Here is a 15,250-nt window from a genome sequence, read left to right on the forward strand (position 1 = left end):
GAACAGGAAGAACAGCAACAACCAGATGATCAACACAGGATTAACCCTGAACAACCATCACTTTTAGAACCTCGTCGTAGTGGGAGGGTAACTAGGTTACCTGCGAGATACATGCTTTTGGGAGAAACCTATACGGCTATCTCAGATGAACATGTACAAGATCCCACTAGTTACAACGAAGCTCTAATAGATAGAGATGTTGAATTTTGGAAAAAGGCCATGAATCAAGAAATGGATTCTATGTATTCCAATAAAGTCTGGGAACTTGTAGAGGCACCAAATGGGGTAAAACCTATAGGGTGCAAGTGGATCTACAAGAGAAAAAGAGGAGTAGACGGAAGGGTGGAAACATTTAAAGCAAGATTAGTAGCCAAAGGGTTTACTCAGAAAGAGGGAATCGATTATGAGGAAACTTTTTCTCCGGTTGCTATGCTTAAATCCATCAGGATTCTGCTCTCCATTGCTGCAATGCTAGATTATGAAATTTGGCAAATGGATGTCAAGACTGCTTTTCTTAACGGGCATCTTGAAGAAAACATTTACATGCAGCAACCAGATGGATTTATACAAAAAGGCCAAGAACACATGGTATGTAAGTTGCAGAAATCCATTTATGGATTGAAACAAGCATCCCGGTCATGGAACATCAGATTTGATCAAGCGATTAAATCGTTTGGATTCATTCAGAACATTGATGAACCATGTGTGTACAAGAAAATTCAAGAAAAATCTGTAGCCTTCCTAATTCTTTATGTAGACGATATTCTCCTAATTGGAAACGATATAGGAGTATTGACTACAATAAAGAGTTGGTTAGCGAAACAATTTGATATGAAAGACCTGGGAGAGGCAAGTTATATTCTTGGTATCAAGTTACTACGAGACCGAAAGAATAAAACTTTAGCCTTGTCTCAAGCGGTCTATATCGATAAGATATTGGCTAGATTTAGCATGGAAAATTCCAAGACTGGTTTATTACCATTCAGACATGGAATTACATTCTCTAAGGATCAATCACCTAAAACATCTGAAGAGATAGAGAGAATGAGACGAGTTCCCTATGCAGAAGCTGTGGGAAGTCTCATGTATGCCATGCTTTGCACTAGGCCAGACATCTGTTTTGCGGTAGGGATGGTTAGTAGATATCAATCTAATCCTGGACCTGAACACTGGACTGCGGTCAAGCATATAATGAAGTATCTGAAAAGAACTAAAAATTATATGCTTGTGTATTCTGGCGATGAACTCATTCCAGTGGGTTATACTGATTCTGACTTTATGTCAGATAAGGATTCCAGAAAATCAACTTCCGGCTATGTGTTTACATTGGGAAGTGGAGCTATTAGTTGGAGGAGTGTGAAACAATCTTGTATCGCAGACTCCACAACTGAAGCTGAATATGTGGCTGCATCCGAAGCTGCAAAAGAAGCTGTATGGCTCCGCAAGTTCCTACAAGATCTTGAGGTGGTACCTGCTGTAACTGCACCCCTTAAACTATTTTGCGATAATAGTGGTGCGGTAGCTCAATCTAAGGAACCAAGGAACCACAAGAAACAAAAACATATTGAGAGGAAGTATCATCTTATAAGGGATATAGTGCAGAGAGGTGATGTGGAGGTTACTCAGATTGCGTCACAGCAAAACTTGGCAGATCCTTTTACTAAGGCCATACCTGGGAAACCTTTTAACTTGCACTTAGAATCCATGGGCATGCGTGAGATGCCAGATATGCTTTGAGAGCTAGTGGGAGATTGTTGGGAAAATATGCTCTTTAAAAGCATATGTGTTTATTTAATTGTAATAAATAATTTTTCTGATTAATAAAATAAATGAGGTATTTTATTCAAATATCTTAATTGCATTAATATTTGTATTAAATTCCATTTAATCATATTATATGTATTTATGTGATCACCATATGGATTCACAGAAGACATAAATACAAGTTATCTTATGATTAAATAAATTTAGTTCGCAGTTGATAAATAAAGTTGGGCACTTTATTTAGGTATAGACTGTAATAAATTCATTGAATGATTTGTCTTAATCATGTATGAATTTATTGATGTAGTACGACTACATTGAACAGGATCACATATGAGATTTAATTAACTTTGTAATAACTGTCAGACTTATTAAATCTCATAGGCGTTGATTTTACTGTAATCTTAATCTTGAGTTAATTATGATTTCATGATTGCGATTGTTATTTCATTTGAGTTACCAATGGGCACGACACATCCTTGTGGTCAAGATTACCCGGTATCTTGGTGGGAGCAATTATGAGTATTGGAGTTATGGATTAACAATATAGAATTTGTACAACACATCTCTTGATAGGTTTTCGGTACTTGATCATAGAATTCTCTGGCCAGAGTGTGTCAACATATTTAGTATGTTGAAAATGATCATTAGAGAAAACCAGTAAGGATCAAGGAATAAGATGTTATTAAATTGATTGGACAGTTGAGATATCAATTTAATTAACGATGTGGTACAAAGGATTGTGCAGTAAAGAAATCAATGTGGCTTGGGACGAATTATTATTCGAGCATACAATTATGGAAGTCAGTTCCAATCTTTTAGTGGAGTAGATTTGAAATTAAATAATTGGGCTAGTTTAATTACATGCCTAATTATTGTAGCCACTATTGTATGTTCCCAAATGATCCCCGGGTTAGCTCATTTAATTGACTGCACCACTACTGGACTAATAAGCAAGATAACTAGCTATTTGGGTCAAAAGCCTAAATATATCATTTAGTGGGAGGCTCCATTTAATAAGCTTATGTATAAGGGGCCTTATGTTATTTTACATGGTGGGTCCCCTATTAAATGAAAAGTAACGTGAGTTTTATTTTGGGCATTATTTGGAGCCTAGGGTTTTCACTAAAGGGAGATATATAAGGCTTATTTTTCTCAACAAAAAAAAACAAGCAGCCACTTTATACAGATCAGAGAATAAGATTTTTCTCTCCATTATTGAGAGAAAAATTTTCTCGTGCTAGTTGCTTTGGTAGTGATAAAGGCGCCCACACGTCAAGTGCAGATCGAACCTGAGTCATAACCTGGAAGATCATTGGTGACAGTTCGTGATCTAGCAAGCGTGGTGGCGACGGATCGTGATCTAACAGGAGTGGTGGTGGCAGATCGTGATCTAGGAGCCTAAATCACTTCAGCGGAAAAAGCCAACTCGGATTTTTAAGGTACGATTTCTAGAATACGAATTCTTATATATTATATGAGAGCGATCTTCAAAAGGTTTTATAAAAATTTTAAGAACCTAATTTTTCCCCAACACATATATCTGAGCCATCTCATATTAATATATAAGAATTTCGTATGAAATCATTCTTGAAATTTATGTATTAGAGTGGCACAATTTATTCAGATATATATTAATTGTTTAATATATGAATAAAGCATGTTTTGTTTTGTCTTAATTCATGGTTAGATTTTCCGTTGTATTTTTTCTTTGGATCTATAACAAGAGGGGTGATTTTTTATCATCATATTTCCCTCTTGATTTATTTTACTGTTATAGAATTTTTGTAAGCCAAAAATTGGCCTAGGAAATTTGTAAATTAATCTCGGATTTTCAAGATCTAAGCGACGGAGGCCGGAAATTTTGACAGCGGCAACCAGCAGCAAGCAGCGTGCGGCCAGCAGCACATGCTGCAGCAAGCGCGCGCTGCACGCGCAGCGGCAGCAGCGCGCGCTGCAAGCCAGCAGCCAGCAACGCACGCTGTGCGTGCAGCAGCCAGCGCACGCTCACGTGCAACAGCCAGCACACGCAGCAGGCAGCGCGAGCAGGAGCTTTCCGTGCAGCGCGAGGGAGGTGTTTGGCACGTTTCCGGTGTGTCGGCGACGGCAAACTCGACGTTGATAGCGGCTGTCCGGTGAGATTGGCCTGAACAGTGGCCGTTTGTGCTGGTGGCGGCTGGGGAAGAAGAGGAAAAGAAAAATGTGATTTTAGGGTTCCATGGTTTTTATCGTGGAGGTCCCTATAGCTTCATATTTTTCAGTTGGGCAGAAACGTTTTTTAATTTTTTGCATTTAAGTCCGAAAACGGTTTTGGGCTTAAAGAATCCTAGTTTTAGGCCCAATTTCAATTGGGCTTAATGGATTAAAATGCATAGATAAAATTAAATACATTAAATTTATTTTTGGTCCAAAAGTTTTATTTTAATAAAAAAAAATTTTTATTTTATTTTCTTTCAAAATTAAAATTGGACCAATTATAAATTTAAATGCCCAATTTCTCCTAGTCCATTAACAAAGTCAAGCTTATGAAGGATGGACATTGACAAGAAGCCCAATGAAGATTAGGCTTAGGGTTAATGTATTTTTTTCATTATTAGGAAAGCCATGAATTAAGATTATTTAATTGTTTTTCTATATGTTATGTTTTGGATGATAACATGCCATGATAACATGTCATATAGAATAGGTAGTGCCACTCTATGCATAATGATACATGTCATTCATTAATTATGAATTTCATTATATTGTTTGAAATTTGCACATGCTTAATAATATTTGATATCATCTAGATAATATTATAGGAAGCATGCAATTAACAATATGTATGTTTTAAAAAGGAAAAATCAATTTTAAAATATTGAGTGGGAGAGGGAAAATTCAAGATAATTTTCCCACGGGCTCCATTGTTAGTTCAATAATAAAATTATATATATACCTCGACTTCATGATACGGTGATGCTCCCTTCGGAGGGTATATATATTAGATATTTTATTTGATGAACTTCTTCAAAGATAAAATTGAAATATTTTTCAATCGATTGTTCACCCCAACGGTGACTATTGATATGAAAAATACGTAGATTGAAATAATGGTTATACACTCAACTAAAGTTTGTTATTAACCTTCCCAACGAAGCTCTGTTAACAAATTTAGGCCCAAATGGATAACGATAATTATTTATCATGTCTCTACATGAAAGTAAATAATCTAATGGATAATTGGGTCTAGTAAGTGTAGACATGACTTCCCCAACGGATAGCTTGTCAAAGCGGTACTAGATTATCGTTACAATAAATTAAAATGCATTTATGGTTTTTTTTTGCATTTTTGTCATTTATTGTGAATATTATTTCAAATTATTTATGCATGGATGTTTTATTTTTCAGAAAATGTCTTCCCTGAGCCCACTTACTATTATTCTGAGTCAAAACAAACTCACTGGAGAGAACTATATAGATTGGAAAAGAAATCTATTCATTGTCCTGACTGCTGAAAATTATAAATATGTCTTAACCCAGCCATGCCCCCCAGTTCCAGCAGATGATGCTCATAGAAATCAGAGGAGGCTTTATGAGAAATGGCAAAAGGCCAATGAAATGGCAAAGTGCTACATTTTAGCCTCGATTTCTAATATTCTGCAGACCAAACATCAGAACTTGGAGACTGCCACTGAAATAATGGATAGTCTCCAACAGATGTTCGGGCAGAGTACTCGCTCTGCGAGACAAGCAGCGCTGAAAGGAATTATGAACAGTAAAATGGGGAAGGGCACAAGAGTTCGTGATCATTTGGTTGGTATAATCCTCAGCTTCATGTACACGTCCAGCACGAGCAAGCAAGTCAACCACACAAGAACGGCGCTCTCTTGTTGGTATAATCCCATACTCATTTTGCATGATCCTATACAACTGCAACCCTTCTTCTACCAGTCCAACATGACTGCAGGCTGTAAGGACACCAACAAGTGTCACATGGTTTGGCCTAACTCCTGAACTTCTCATCCTTCTAAACAGTTTAAGAGCTTCCTCTCCACATCCAAACTGAGCATATCCCACAATCAAACTACTCCACGAGACAACATCTGGATCCTCCATAAAGTTAAAGAGCTTCCTCTCCACATCCAACCTGAGCATATCCCTCAATCAAACTACTCCACGAGACAACATCTGGAGCCTCCATAAAGTTAAAGAGCTCCCGAGCACTTCCAAGGGAGCCACATTTTACATACATGTCCATCAATCCATTCATGACAAAAACATCAAGTGCAAGCCCAGTTTTCATTATGTAGCAATGAAGTTGAGTTCCCATTTCTAAAGAAGCCATTGCTGCGCAAGCCCCCATTACATCATTGAAAGTAATTTGATCCGGCTTAGTTTGAGAAGCAAGCATTAGGCTAAATAATCTGAATAATTCTCCAGCCTGGTGCTGCTGCAGAAAGCTGCAAGAATTGAGTTCCAAGAAACTAAATCTGCATTTTTGCCCAACTCTTTAAATACCAGTAAGGCATTGCAGAGAACAGAGCACTTAGCATACATGGTCAGTATAGCATTACAGACAGGAACATTCGAATAAAACCCCTTCTTAATAATATAGGAGTGAATTTGCATACCCTGATAAAGTGTCAAAGGGCTGGTGCAAGCACAAAGTAGGGAACGAACAGTGAGCCCATCAGGTATCAACTCACGATCCCCCATTTCTGAAAAGAGTGACATGGCTTCGTTGGCATTGCTACAACTAGCAACCCCAGCAATAATTGTATTCCATGATGCTAAATTAGGGCTTTCCATCTCATTAAATACAGTTCTTGCAAAATCTAACAAACCACATCGGGCATAAATGTCACAAAAGGAACATCCGGCAAAAATATCTCTACCCAACCCGAATTTTATGCATATACCATGTACCTGCCTCCCACATTCATGATGTAGGAGAGTGCTACAAGCACTAAAAACACTGCCAAATATAAATTCATTTGGCTGGTAACCACCATGATGGAGCATTTCATTAAAATGGCTCAAAGCTTCTAACTCACAACCAAGTTTGGAAAACCCATCAATCATTGAACCCCATGAAGTTATATCCTTTCTAGCGATACTGGAAAACACATTCCATGCATCCAAAATTCGATCAAACTTTGTGTACATTGCGATTAGAGCATTCTGTGAAATAAGATGAGAACCATGTTCTGATTTTATGACATGGGCATGAAGTTGTCTTCCTAAGCCAACACAGCATAGACCTGAGCAAGCTCTTATTATGCTTCCAAAGGTAAACTGATCCGGCATAAGTCCTGACTGTAGCATTTGTACGTACAGTTCAATCGCATCATTTTCTTGGCCATTCTGAGAGCATCCAGCGATCATAGCAGTCCAAGAGACCACATTCCTTTGCGGCATTTCATCAAAAACCATTCTAGCATCCTCCAATGAACCACATTTTCCGTACATATTAAGAATATGGTTATGTAGAACAGCATCTGGCTGACACTTGGACGATAAAATATGATCATGGACTTTTCTTCCAAGTTGTAGAGATCTCAGAGAAGAGCATGCAGAGATTAAATCAGCATAAGTGCTAGGTCTTATCCTGAAGTTTGTATTGTTTTGCAAGAAGTCAAATGCTACAAGAGCTTCATTGTACAGGTTTTGCTTGCAGAGAGAGCTAATGTAATCATTGCTGAACTGTTCAGTCCTAAAGTAAGTTAGAGCATTTGATTGTACAATAGGCTGACTGTGGTAGAAGGTGAACCGCAGTTGGGTTTTTAAGTTTCTAATCATGGTCACAGCATTTCAGAAAGAAAATAGTCTAGAACTAAAGGATAAGAAATGTTGAGATTCTTTTTGTATTTGGATTTGGATTTTAAAAGTAATAGTAGAAAGCAACAAATGTAAGTGGTAAATTGCATGAACTGAGAGGTAAAATCTGACTCTTATGTTACTCCATGAACCTGAATAAATCAAAGTCCGAAATATCATCGAATCTTCTCAGAAAAGAATCCACCACCTCCCCAGCTTGATCCAACAACATACACAGTTCAAATGCATCCCAATACTCACAACACCACCTAGGCAAATGACAAATAAAAAAACACATAATCAACATATTGCACTGACAAGCACGGATACAAACTCTCGTGCAAACTTTTTGTAAACAAACTGATATGTCATCACATTATTGGTTGGATGATGTAAATGGAGCGAACTTCCAAATCGAATCAAACTTATGCTAAATGAATTTTTCAAGCAATCAAAATGGGCCCCTCACAAAATTTTTTACAGGAAACAAAAATGTGAAAGCTTGTAAGAGGCAATTCTTCAAAATGGTTAAAAATTTATAATACATTAGAACTACGGATACAAATGCTACGACTTTTTGCAATGACAACGAAGTACCAATGAAACACAAAGTGTTGCGATAAAGCGTGAAAGCAACGAAACTAGAAATGGAATCAGAAGCAGAAATGAACTGTAAAGCCATCATAGCAAAAGATCGAAACTGCCGATAATTAAAATTAAATTACCTTAAGATTGTGGATTGTAGTGACTGTATTCAAGCATCCTCATTCTTAAATCTGAATTTTAAAAAAAAAATGGTTAAACAAAGTAGACTGAAAGGAATGCGAGCAGGTCTTTGAGCAGCAAAATGGCGCGCTTCAAGAGTTTAGCGGTGATAGGGGTAAAATTGGCAATTCAATTACCGAGGAAATTAAGGCATTAAGCAGACCATGTTTTAATTTTGAATTTAGTTCATTTTCTTACAAATTTAAAGAGGTAAAGATTGTTTATTTCTTATTTTAATGTGATAGTATAGTTGAATTTAATCTGAGTACTATCAATATAGTATTTTTTAAAATAAATATACATATGTTTTAATATTATTTATTTATTGCATGACTAACTTAATAATATCTCTCAAACTATATTCCCAATGAATTTTAATGTTACATAATTGGTAATTATTAATTTTTATAAAATAAAAATCTCATCGTGTCTTTTAATTTTTATCATAGTTAAAGATGAAAGTATGACATGTTATGAAAACTTCCGTAATTTGATATTAAAACAACAAGAGAGGGTCTTCTCTATGTAAAGTTTTAAATGCATCCAATTTTGAGATAAGTAGAATGTTGTTGTTTGATATGTTGCGGTAAACAATTGATGGCGTGCAATAGTGATACAGGTGTGACAAAGTGTAAGCCACACTCTTCAAGATGCTCACTCTGTTAGTCCAATTCAGCTCAAGAGCTTCATCCTCATTGCGTAGAACACAGAACAAGCTTCATCTTTCCATGCACTCATAAATAAAAAACACGCATTTCTTGAGCAAATAAAAACCATAGAGTTTCACAGCATTCCGATGTCGTACCGTGGAGAATAAATGAGCCTGGTTTTGGAAACTCTTTAGAAAAGCTGAATCCTCTGTTTTAGAATGGTAAAGCTACTTTAAAGCAACAACTTCTCCATCTCGTAGCTTTGCCTTGTAAACACCGTCATAACCTCTATAGTTCCAATGCATTATTTGATATGAAAATCTTCTTTTGCATTAATCAAATCTTCATGCAAAATTTTACCATCATAATTCTACACTTAAAATGCATCTTCATTCTTGGTAGCTCTTGACTTGAGTTTTAGACTTTCATTCTTATGTTTAAAAAGTAAAATGAATCCAAATATTATGAAGGCGAGAACTAAAGCGAGAGGAAGAAAAATTTTATGAATGAACCCTATAAACCTAATATCACTGCTTCCATACATTGAACATAGTTTTTATTTGCCTAGTACCCGTCTAAGTTCTATTGTAGCGTTAATAAGATCTACAAGATTTCCTAAACCACTCCCATAAAACACAAATATTTTTAAGCTGTAAAGTTGGGAATTCTGCCACTATGATTTTTGAGTAAAATGCGGGGGGTTCCAAATGTTTGAACTAAACTTTGTGAAAGGTTTGTGCTGATGAATCATATAACAAATTTCTTATATACACAATTGATGGCTATACTATCACATTCTTTTCCGTCAAGAAAAAGCAAGATTAGACACTTAACCATTAGTGCTTATAAGAGACAGAAGTTGTCTGAAAAAGCAGATTCCCTTGTTGGATAATCTTTGAAAAACTTATACAACGCTTGCATGGGAAACTTTCTTTATGTTCAATGGATTGAATAAGATTTTGATGTTATCTTAAAGTTCAAGAAAGGTGCGAGAGTTCTTTCACCACTTTCCCTCAAATTAATAAACAGCATGATTGTTATTCCATATACGTGTACAACTGATATCATATCTTTATTCTTTTTTTCTTTTTTTTTGTAAATCATCCGTGTCCCGCAACCACATTGGGTCTCGACTAATCCAGATTCGGGGTGTAGTAATAGTTAAAGCTCTTTACCCCTCCCAAATGGTGTGTTTAGTGGGGATCGAACTCGAGAGCTCTTCCCACAAACTCAGTCTACGCTGCCAACTGAGCCACAACAATTTGGTGTTATCATATCTTTATTAAGCTTTAAACTAACCATATTTTCTTTTGAATTTCAATGTGATTTTTTTAGGCAAATAATTTGATTATGCGATAAGTTCGCCTATGACTACACATCTCACATAATCAAAGGGGATTAATGTTACTATCCAAAAATCAATATTAGGTCTAAGGATCCAATTCAGCCTATCTGACTTAGGCATGGGATGTGTTACATACTTCTCAGAATTCACGTCAGGCACTACCTGATGGAGACATGCAAGGAACACATGGTGTTTAGTCAGACTATTTAGTATATTCTGCGGCAATGGCTATTCTTACAGTCTAAATATAGTAAAGTGGTGGCAATAAAATATTACCAACCGATTTTGATAAAACAAATTATTTATTAAAATAAATCAATTTTAACAAATAAACTATTATTTTAAAGCCCATCAATTTTGATAAAACAAAATAAATTATTTTTTAAAACCAACCATAATTGACATTTTAGGCTTGGCTTGCCTATAAATAGGGGGGTTGAGAGCATAGAGAGATCATGAATTGAGAGAGTATTTTGAAAATTTTAAGTTCTCAATTTAGTAATTTCTAATTTGTGAGATATGGTGTATTGGAGTGTTGGGTTGTAAGATTAAATACTGCAATACTTGTAACTTTACATAACTAGTAAAATATTTTCTCTCATCTTCTCCCATAGATGTGTGCTAAAAGCTAAACCATATAACTTTTCTGTGTCTCCTGTGTTATATTTATTTCTCAATTTCATTTTATTCATCTATTTACTTCACTCATCAATTCACTAATAGTGATATTAGAAGCCATCAATCACAATTACTCGAATTAGAGATACCATTTACACATACAATACTATTCACATATATGATACTATTCATATGTATGATACTATTCACATACACGTTACTATTCACAATAGGAGTGATTGAAGGCCAAAATTGAGTAATTGTATGGTTTTGTACATATTTAGGAAAGTTTTGTTACTAAGACGATGAGACTCCAAGGAGTTTGGGTTTTTAGTTGAACCATTGTGACCTCCAATCTATCCTTGGAACTATCTTGTTGTGCAATTTTGCATATACTAGCATTTCGACTATTCAAGCCAAAGTCAAAGTTGCAACAAGCACTTATTTGCGCCATATCAATGCTTGAATTCACTTTTGGACCTTACTCTTTGAATCACACAATAAAATCAAGCGAATTGCAGATCAATTAGTTTGAATTTCTATTCAATCTCAATTTTACTTCAATCAAGAAAAAGTCTATTCTTCTTACACGTGGCTTGGTGAAATTTCTGCCTTAAACATTTGAATAGAAATTCGGACTAATTGGTTTGCAATCTGCTTGATTCTGTTTTATGGTTTGAAAAGGAAGGTTTAAAAGAATATTCAGGCATTGATATGGCCCAAATAAGCTCTTGTTGAAACTTTGACTTCGGCTTGAATAGTCGCAAGTGATAGTATGTATGAAATTACACATTAAGAAAGTTTCGAGGAAAGACTAGAGAGACCACAATAATCTAACTTAAAACACAAACTCTTATAGCCTTGGTAACAAAACTTTCCTAAATTTGTACAAAACCATACGGTTACTCCACTCTGGCCTTTAATGATTCTTGCTGAGAATAGTACTATATACATGAATAGTATCATATATGTGAATAATACCGTATGTGTCAACAACATCGTTAGTTCGAATTATTGCAATCAACGGCTTCTAATACCACTGTTAGTGAATTCATGAGTGAAGTAGATACACGGCTAAAATGAAATTGCAAAATAAATATAACACAGGAGACATAAAAATTTACATGGTTCAGCTTACTCACACACACACACACACATGAACTTAAAGTTCTCAAAATCCTCTCTCAAATCATGATCTCTCCATGCTCTCAACTCACCTATTTATAGGGCAAGCCAAGCCTAAAAATGTCAATTTTAGTTGGTTTTAAAAAATAACTTGTTTTGTTTTTATCAAAATTGGTGGGCTTTAAAATAATAATCTATTTGTTAAATTAATTTATTTTAATAAAATAATTTGCTTTGTCAAAATTAATCGGTAATATTTTATTGCCACCACTTTACTGTCTTTAGGTTGTAAGAATAGACACAACCGCAGAATGTCCTGAACAGCTAGTCTAACAAAAACCATGTTCTCCTCGTACGTTTCTGTCAGTTAGTGCCCGGTGCGAACTCTGAGAAGCATATGATACATCTTAGGCCTGAGCTTGATAGGCTGAATTGGGTCATTGGGCCTAATATTGATTTTTAGATAGTAACAACCTTTTACTGAATAAGCTATTAAATACGTCCGATAGGCGATCGACAATTTATGAATTATAGAAACTGATATGTCAGCAAATCATTGCTTGGATGATGTACATGGGCGCACTTCCAAATCGAATCAAACTTATGCTAAATGAGTTTTTCAAGCCATCAAAATGGGCCCCTTACAAAAATTTTTACAGGAACAAATTTTGAAAGCTTGTAAGAGGCAATTCTTCAAACAAGAAGACTGCATAATGATTTAAAATTTATAATACATTAGTACAATGGATACGAACTTTAAATTTATAATTGATATGATGTTTTGCAATGACAACGAAGTACCAATTAAACACAAACTTTTGCCATAAAGCATGAAAGCAATGAAACTAGACATGGAATAAGGAAGCAGAACTGAACTGTAAAGCCATCATAGCGAAAAATTGAAACTGCAGGCAATTTAATTAAATTACCTTAAGATTGTTGGATTCCAGTAGACTGAAAGTAATGCGCGCAGTTTTTTGAGCAACAAAATGGCGCGCCTCAAGAGTTAAGCTGTAGTAAGGGTAAAATTGGTAGTTCAATTACAGATACGACGTCGTGCTTTCGACATTAAGCAGACCTATGATGTTTTAATTTCGAATTTAGTTCGTTTTCTTAAGTATCTTACGTTTTATCCCCTAGTTTAAACTTTAAAGATTGTTTACTTTCTTTTTTAGTGAGGTTATACAAACAAGCATTGAATGTATAATACTATAATGTGTAGTTGAATTTAATATAACTATTATTTATATAGAAAATTTTGAAAATAAATACATATATGTCATGAGTAGTGCTACACATCCTAAATTATTTATTTCAAATAATTATTTCAAATTATGTGGTATTTATTAATTGGTTAATGAGGATAATACAATTAATTCACTTGAATCTTGTAAAAAATTACCAACCAATCAATCAATGACACACCATTTGGGATGAAATTTGGGATTGAATATTTGTAATGTCTATCATTATTGATATGTCATAATATTATTTACTTATTTTATAACATATTGAAGAATATTCTTGAAATTTTATGTTATACAATTGATAGTTACTAAAGTAGTTATTAAATTTCATAAAATTAAAATCTCACTTTTTCCCATACGAAAAAAAGGACAACTACACCTCAAGATTTGCGGAAATTGTCACAAAGATCCTCAAGTTTTTAATAAGGGACACCAAGATGTCGTTTGAGCATAATACCTTTTGACTTTATAAACTCTAAATAAATTGTCCTTAAAATTTTATAACAAATAAAAATTTGACATTGCAATAAATGTAATAATATATCAAATTTAAAATAATTTTAATATTTAATTTTTTTATATTCTACAATATATTAGAACTATTTTATTATATTAAAGTAATTTTTAATAATAAATAGAAACATAATATTAAAATATATTAACTAATTTAAATTAAAATTATTTTGAATATAATGTAAAAATAGTTTTAACTTTAGTAATTGGTAGATATTTTGTTAATTGTAAAATATATTTAACCCAAAGATTTATTTAAAGTCTTTATAAAAGATAAAAATATATTATTAAAATAAATATAATAATTTAAAATTTTAATATTATTTTAAATGTTAAAAATAGTTTAATATTATTAGTATACCAAATAAATTATATTATTTATATTAAATTTGTATTAATTAAAAAAATTAAAGTTAATTTTCTAATTCTTATATTCAAAGGATATTATATATGATAAAAAGAATATTTTGGAGTCCCTTTTTAAAAACTTATATGTTATTGTGACCATTTCTTTATCATAGTTAATTGTGGGCACATGCAATAACATGGGAACTTTTCCTAATTTCATATTAAAACGAGAAGTGAGGATCTTTATCCTCGTAAAATTCTAGATTGAATACCTTAAAACACCTGTTACCATAAGCATGCATTTAATTTTGATCAGGATTAATTCGCTCATGATTTAATATTGCAATGAGTGAAATTTTAAGCGAAAATTGATAATTAATAAGTTATAAAAAATTAGATATAGCTCATAAATTATTACTAAAAGAGAGAGTTTTTTATATAAATATATATATATTAACTGGAAAATTAATTTGTGTGTATATGCATTAGATTCATGGGTGGAAGGAGAAGTACAATAAGAAAGAAAGAACGTTCATCATCGTCACGCTCAGAGGGCTTGAGAAGAAAATGGGAGGAAATGAATCTTGATATTCTTGAGAGGTGTGCTGTGCCGCTCATGGCAATTATTGCTGTTGGCTGTGACCACGGATCAGAATCATGTGTTGGCAATTCTTTGGACCTTTCATGTTAGCTTTTGACGTGTAGTGAATCTTTTATGTTTATTGGTTTTTCATGCTTTGCTTAATGATTGTTGGTCATGTTCTCCTAGTTGTCGAACTTGCTTTTTTTTTTTTTTAATTTTTTATTTTCTCACAAGTGTTTACAGATAATCCACAAGTTTAGTCCAATAATTGGTAATATCAGCCACTATTGACCACGAGTAATTAGATTAACGAATAATTGAATATTAGGTTATTATTATTTTACTACTTTAAAAATTATCAAATATCAAATGTTTACAACAAGTATTATCTCCTATTATTTTTCAACTATATTTTTATAAAAATATCATTTTATTATTTTTCCATTACAACCGTTAGTTGACTCGTTAGTTGACTAGTTAGTTGACTAACAAAATA

At 33.8% G+C, this 15,250-nt stretch overlaps 1 protein-coding gene across 1 annotated transcript; it reads right to left on the bottom strand.

The window, feature by feature from the left end:
- Positions 1–3,598: 3,598 nt before the first annotated feature.
- Positions 3,599–7,549, bottom strand: LOC18039531 (pentatricopeptide repeat-containing protein At3g53360, mitochondrial). Its single transcript, XM_024182537.1, is given in 4 exon segments — positions 3,599–3,940; positions 5,422–5,853; positions 5,939–6,201; positions 6,204–7,549. Coding segments are annotated over 4 exon segments (2,376 nt in total). The 5' UTR covers positions 7,543–7,549.
- Positions 7,550–15,250: the final 7,701 nt, after the last annotated feature.

The sequence above is a fragment of the Citrus clementina genome, unplaced genomic scaffold (genome assembly GCF_000493195.1).
Source record: "Citrus clementina cultivar Clemenules unplaced genomic scaffold, Citrus_clementina_v1.0 scaffold_6, whole genome shotgun sequence".
NCBI classification, from domain to species: domain Eukaryota; kingdom Viridiplantae; phylum Streptophyta; class Magnoliopsida; order Sapindales; family Rutaceae; genus Citrus; species Citrus x clementina.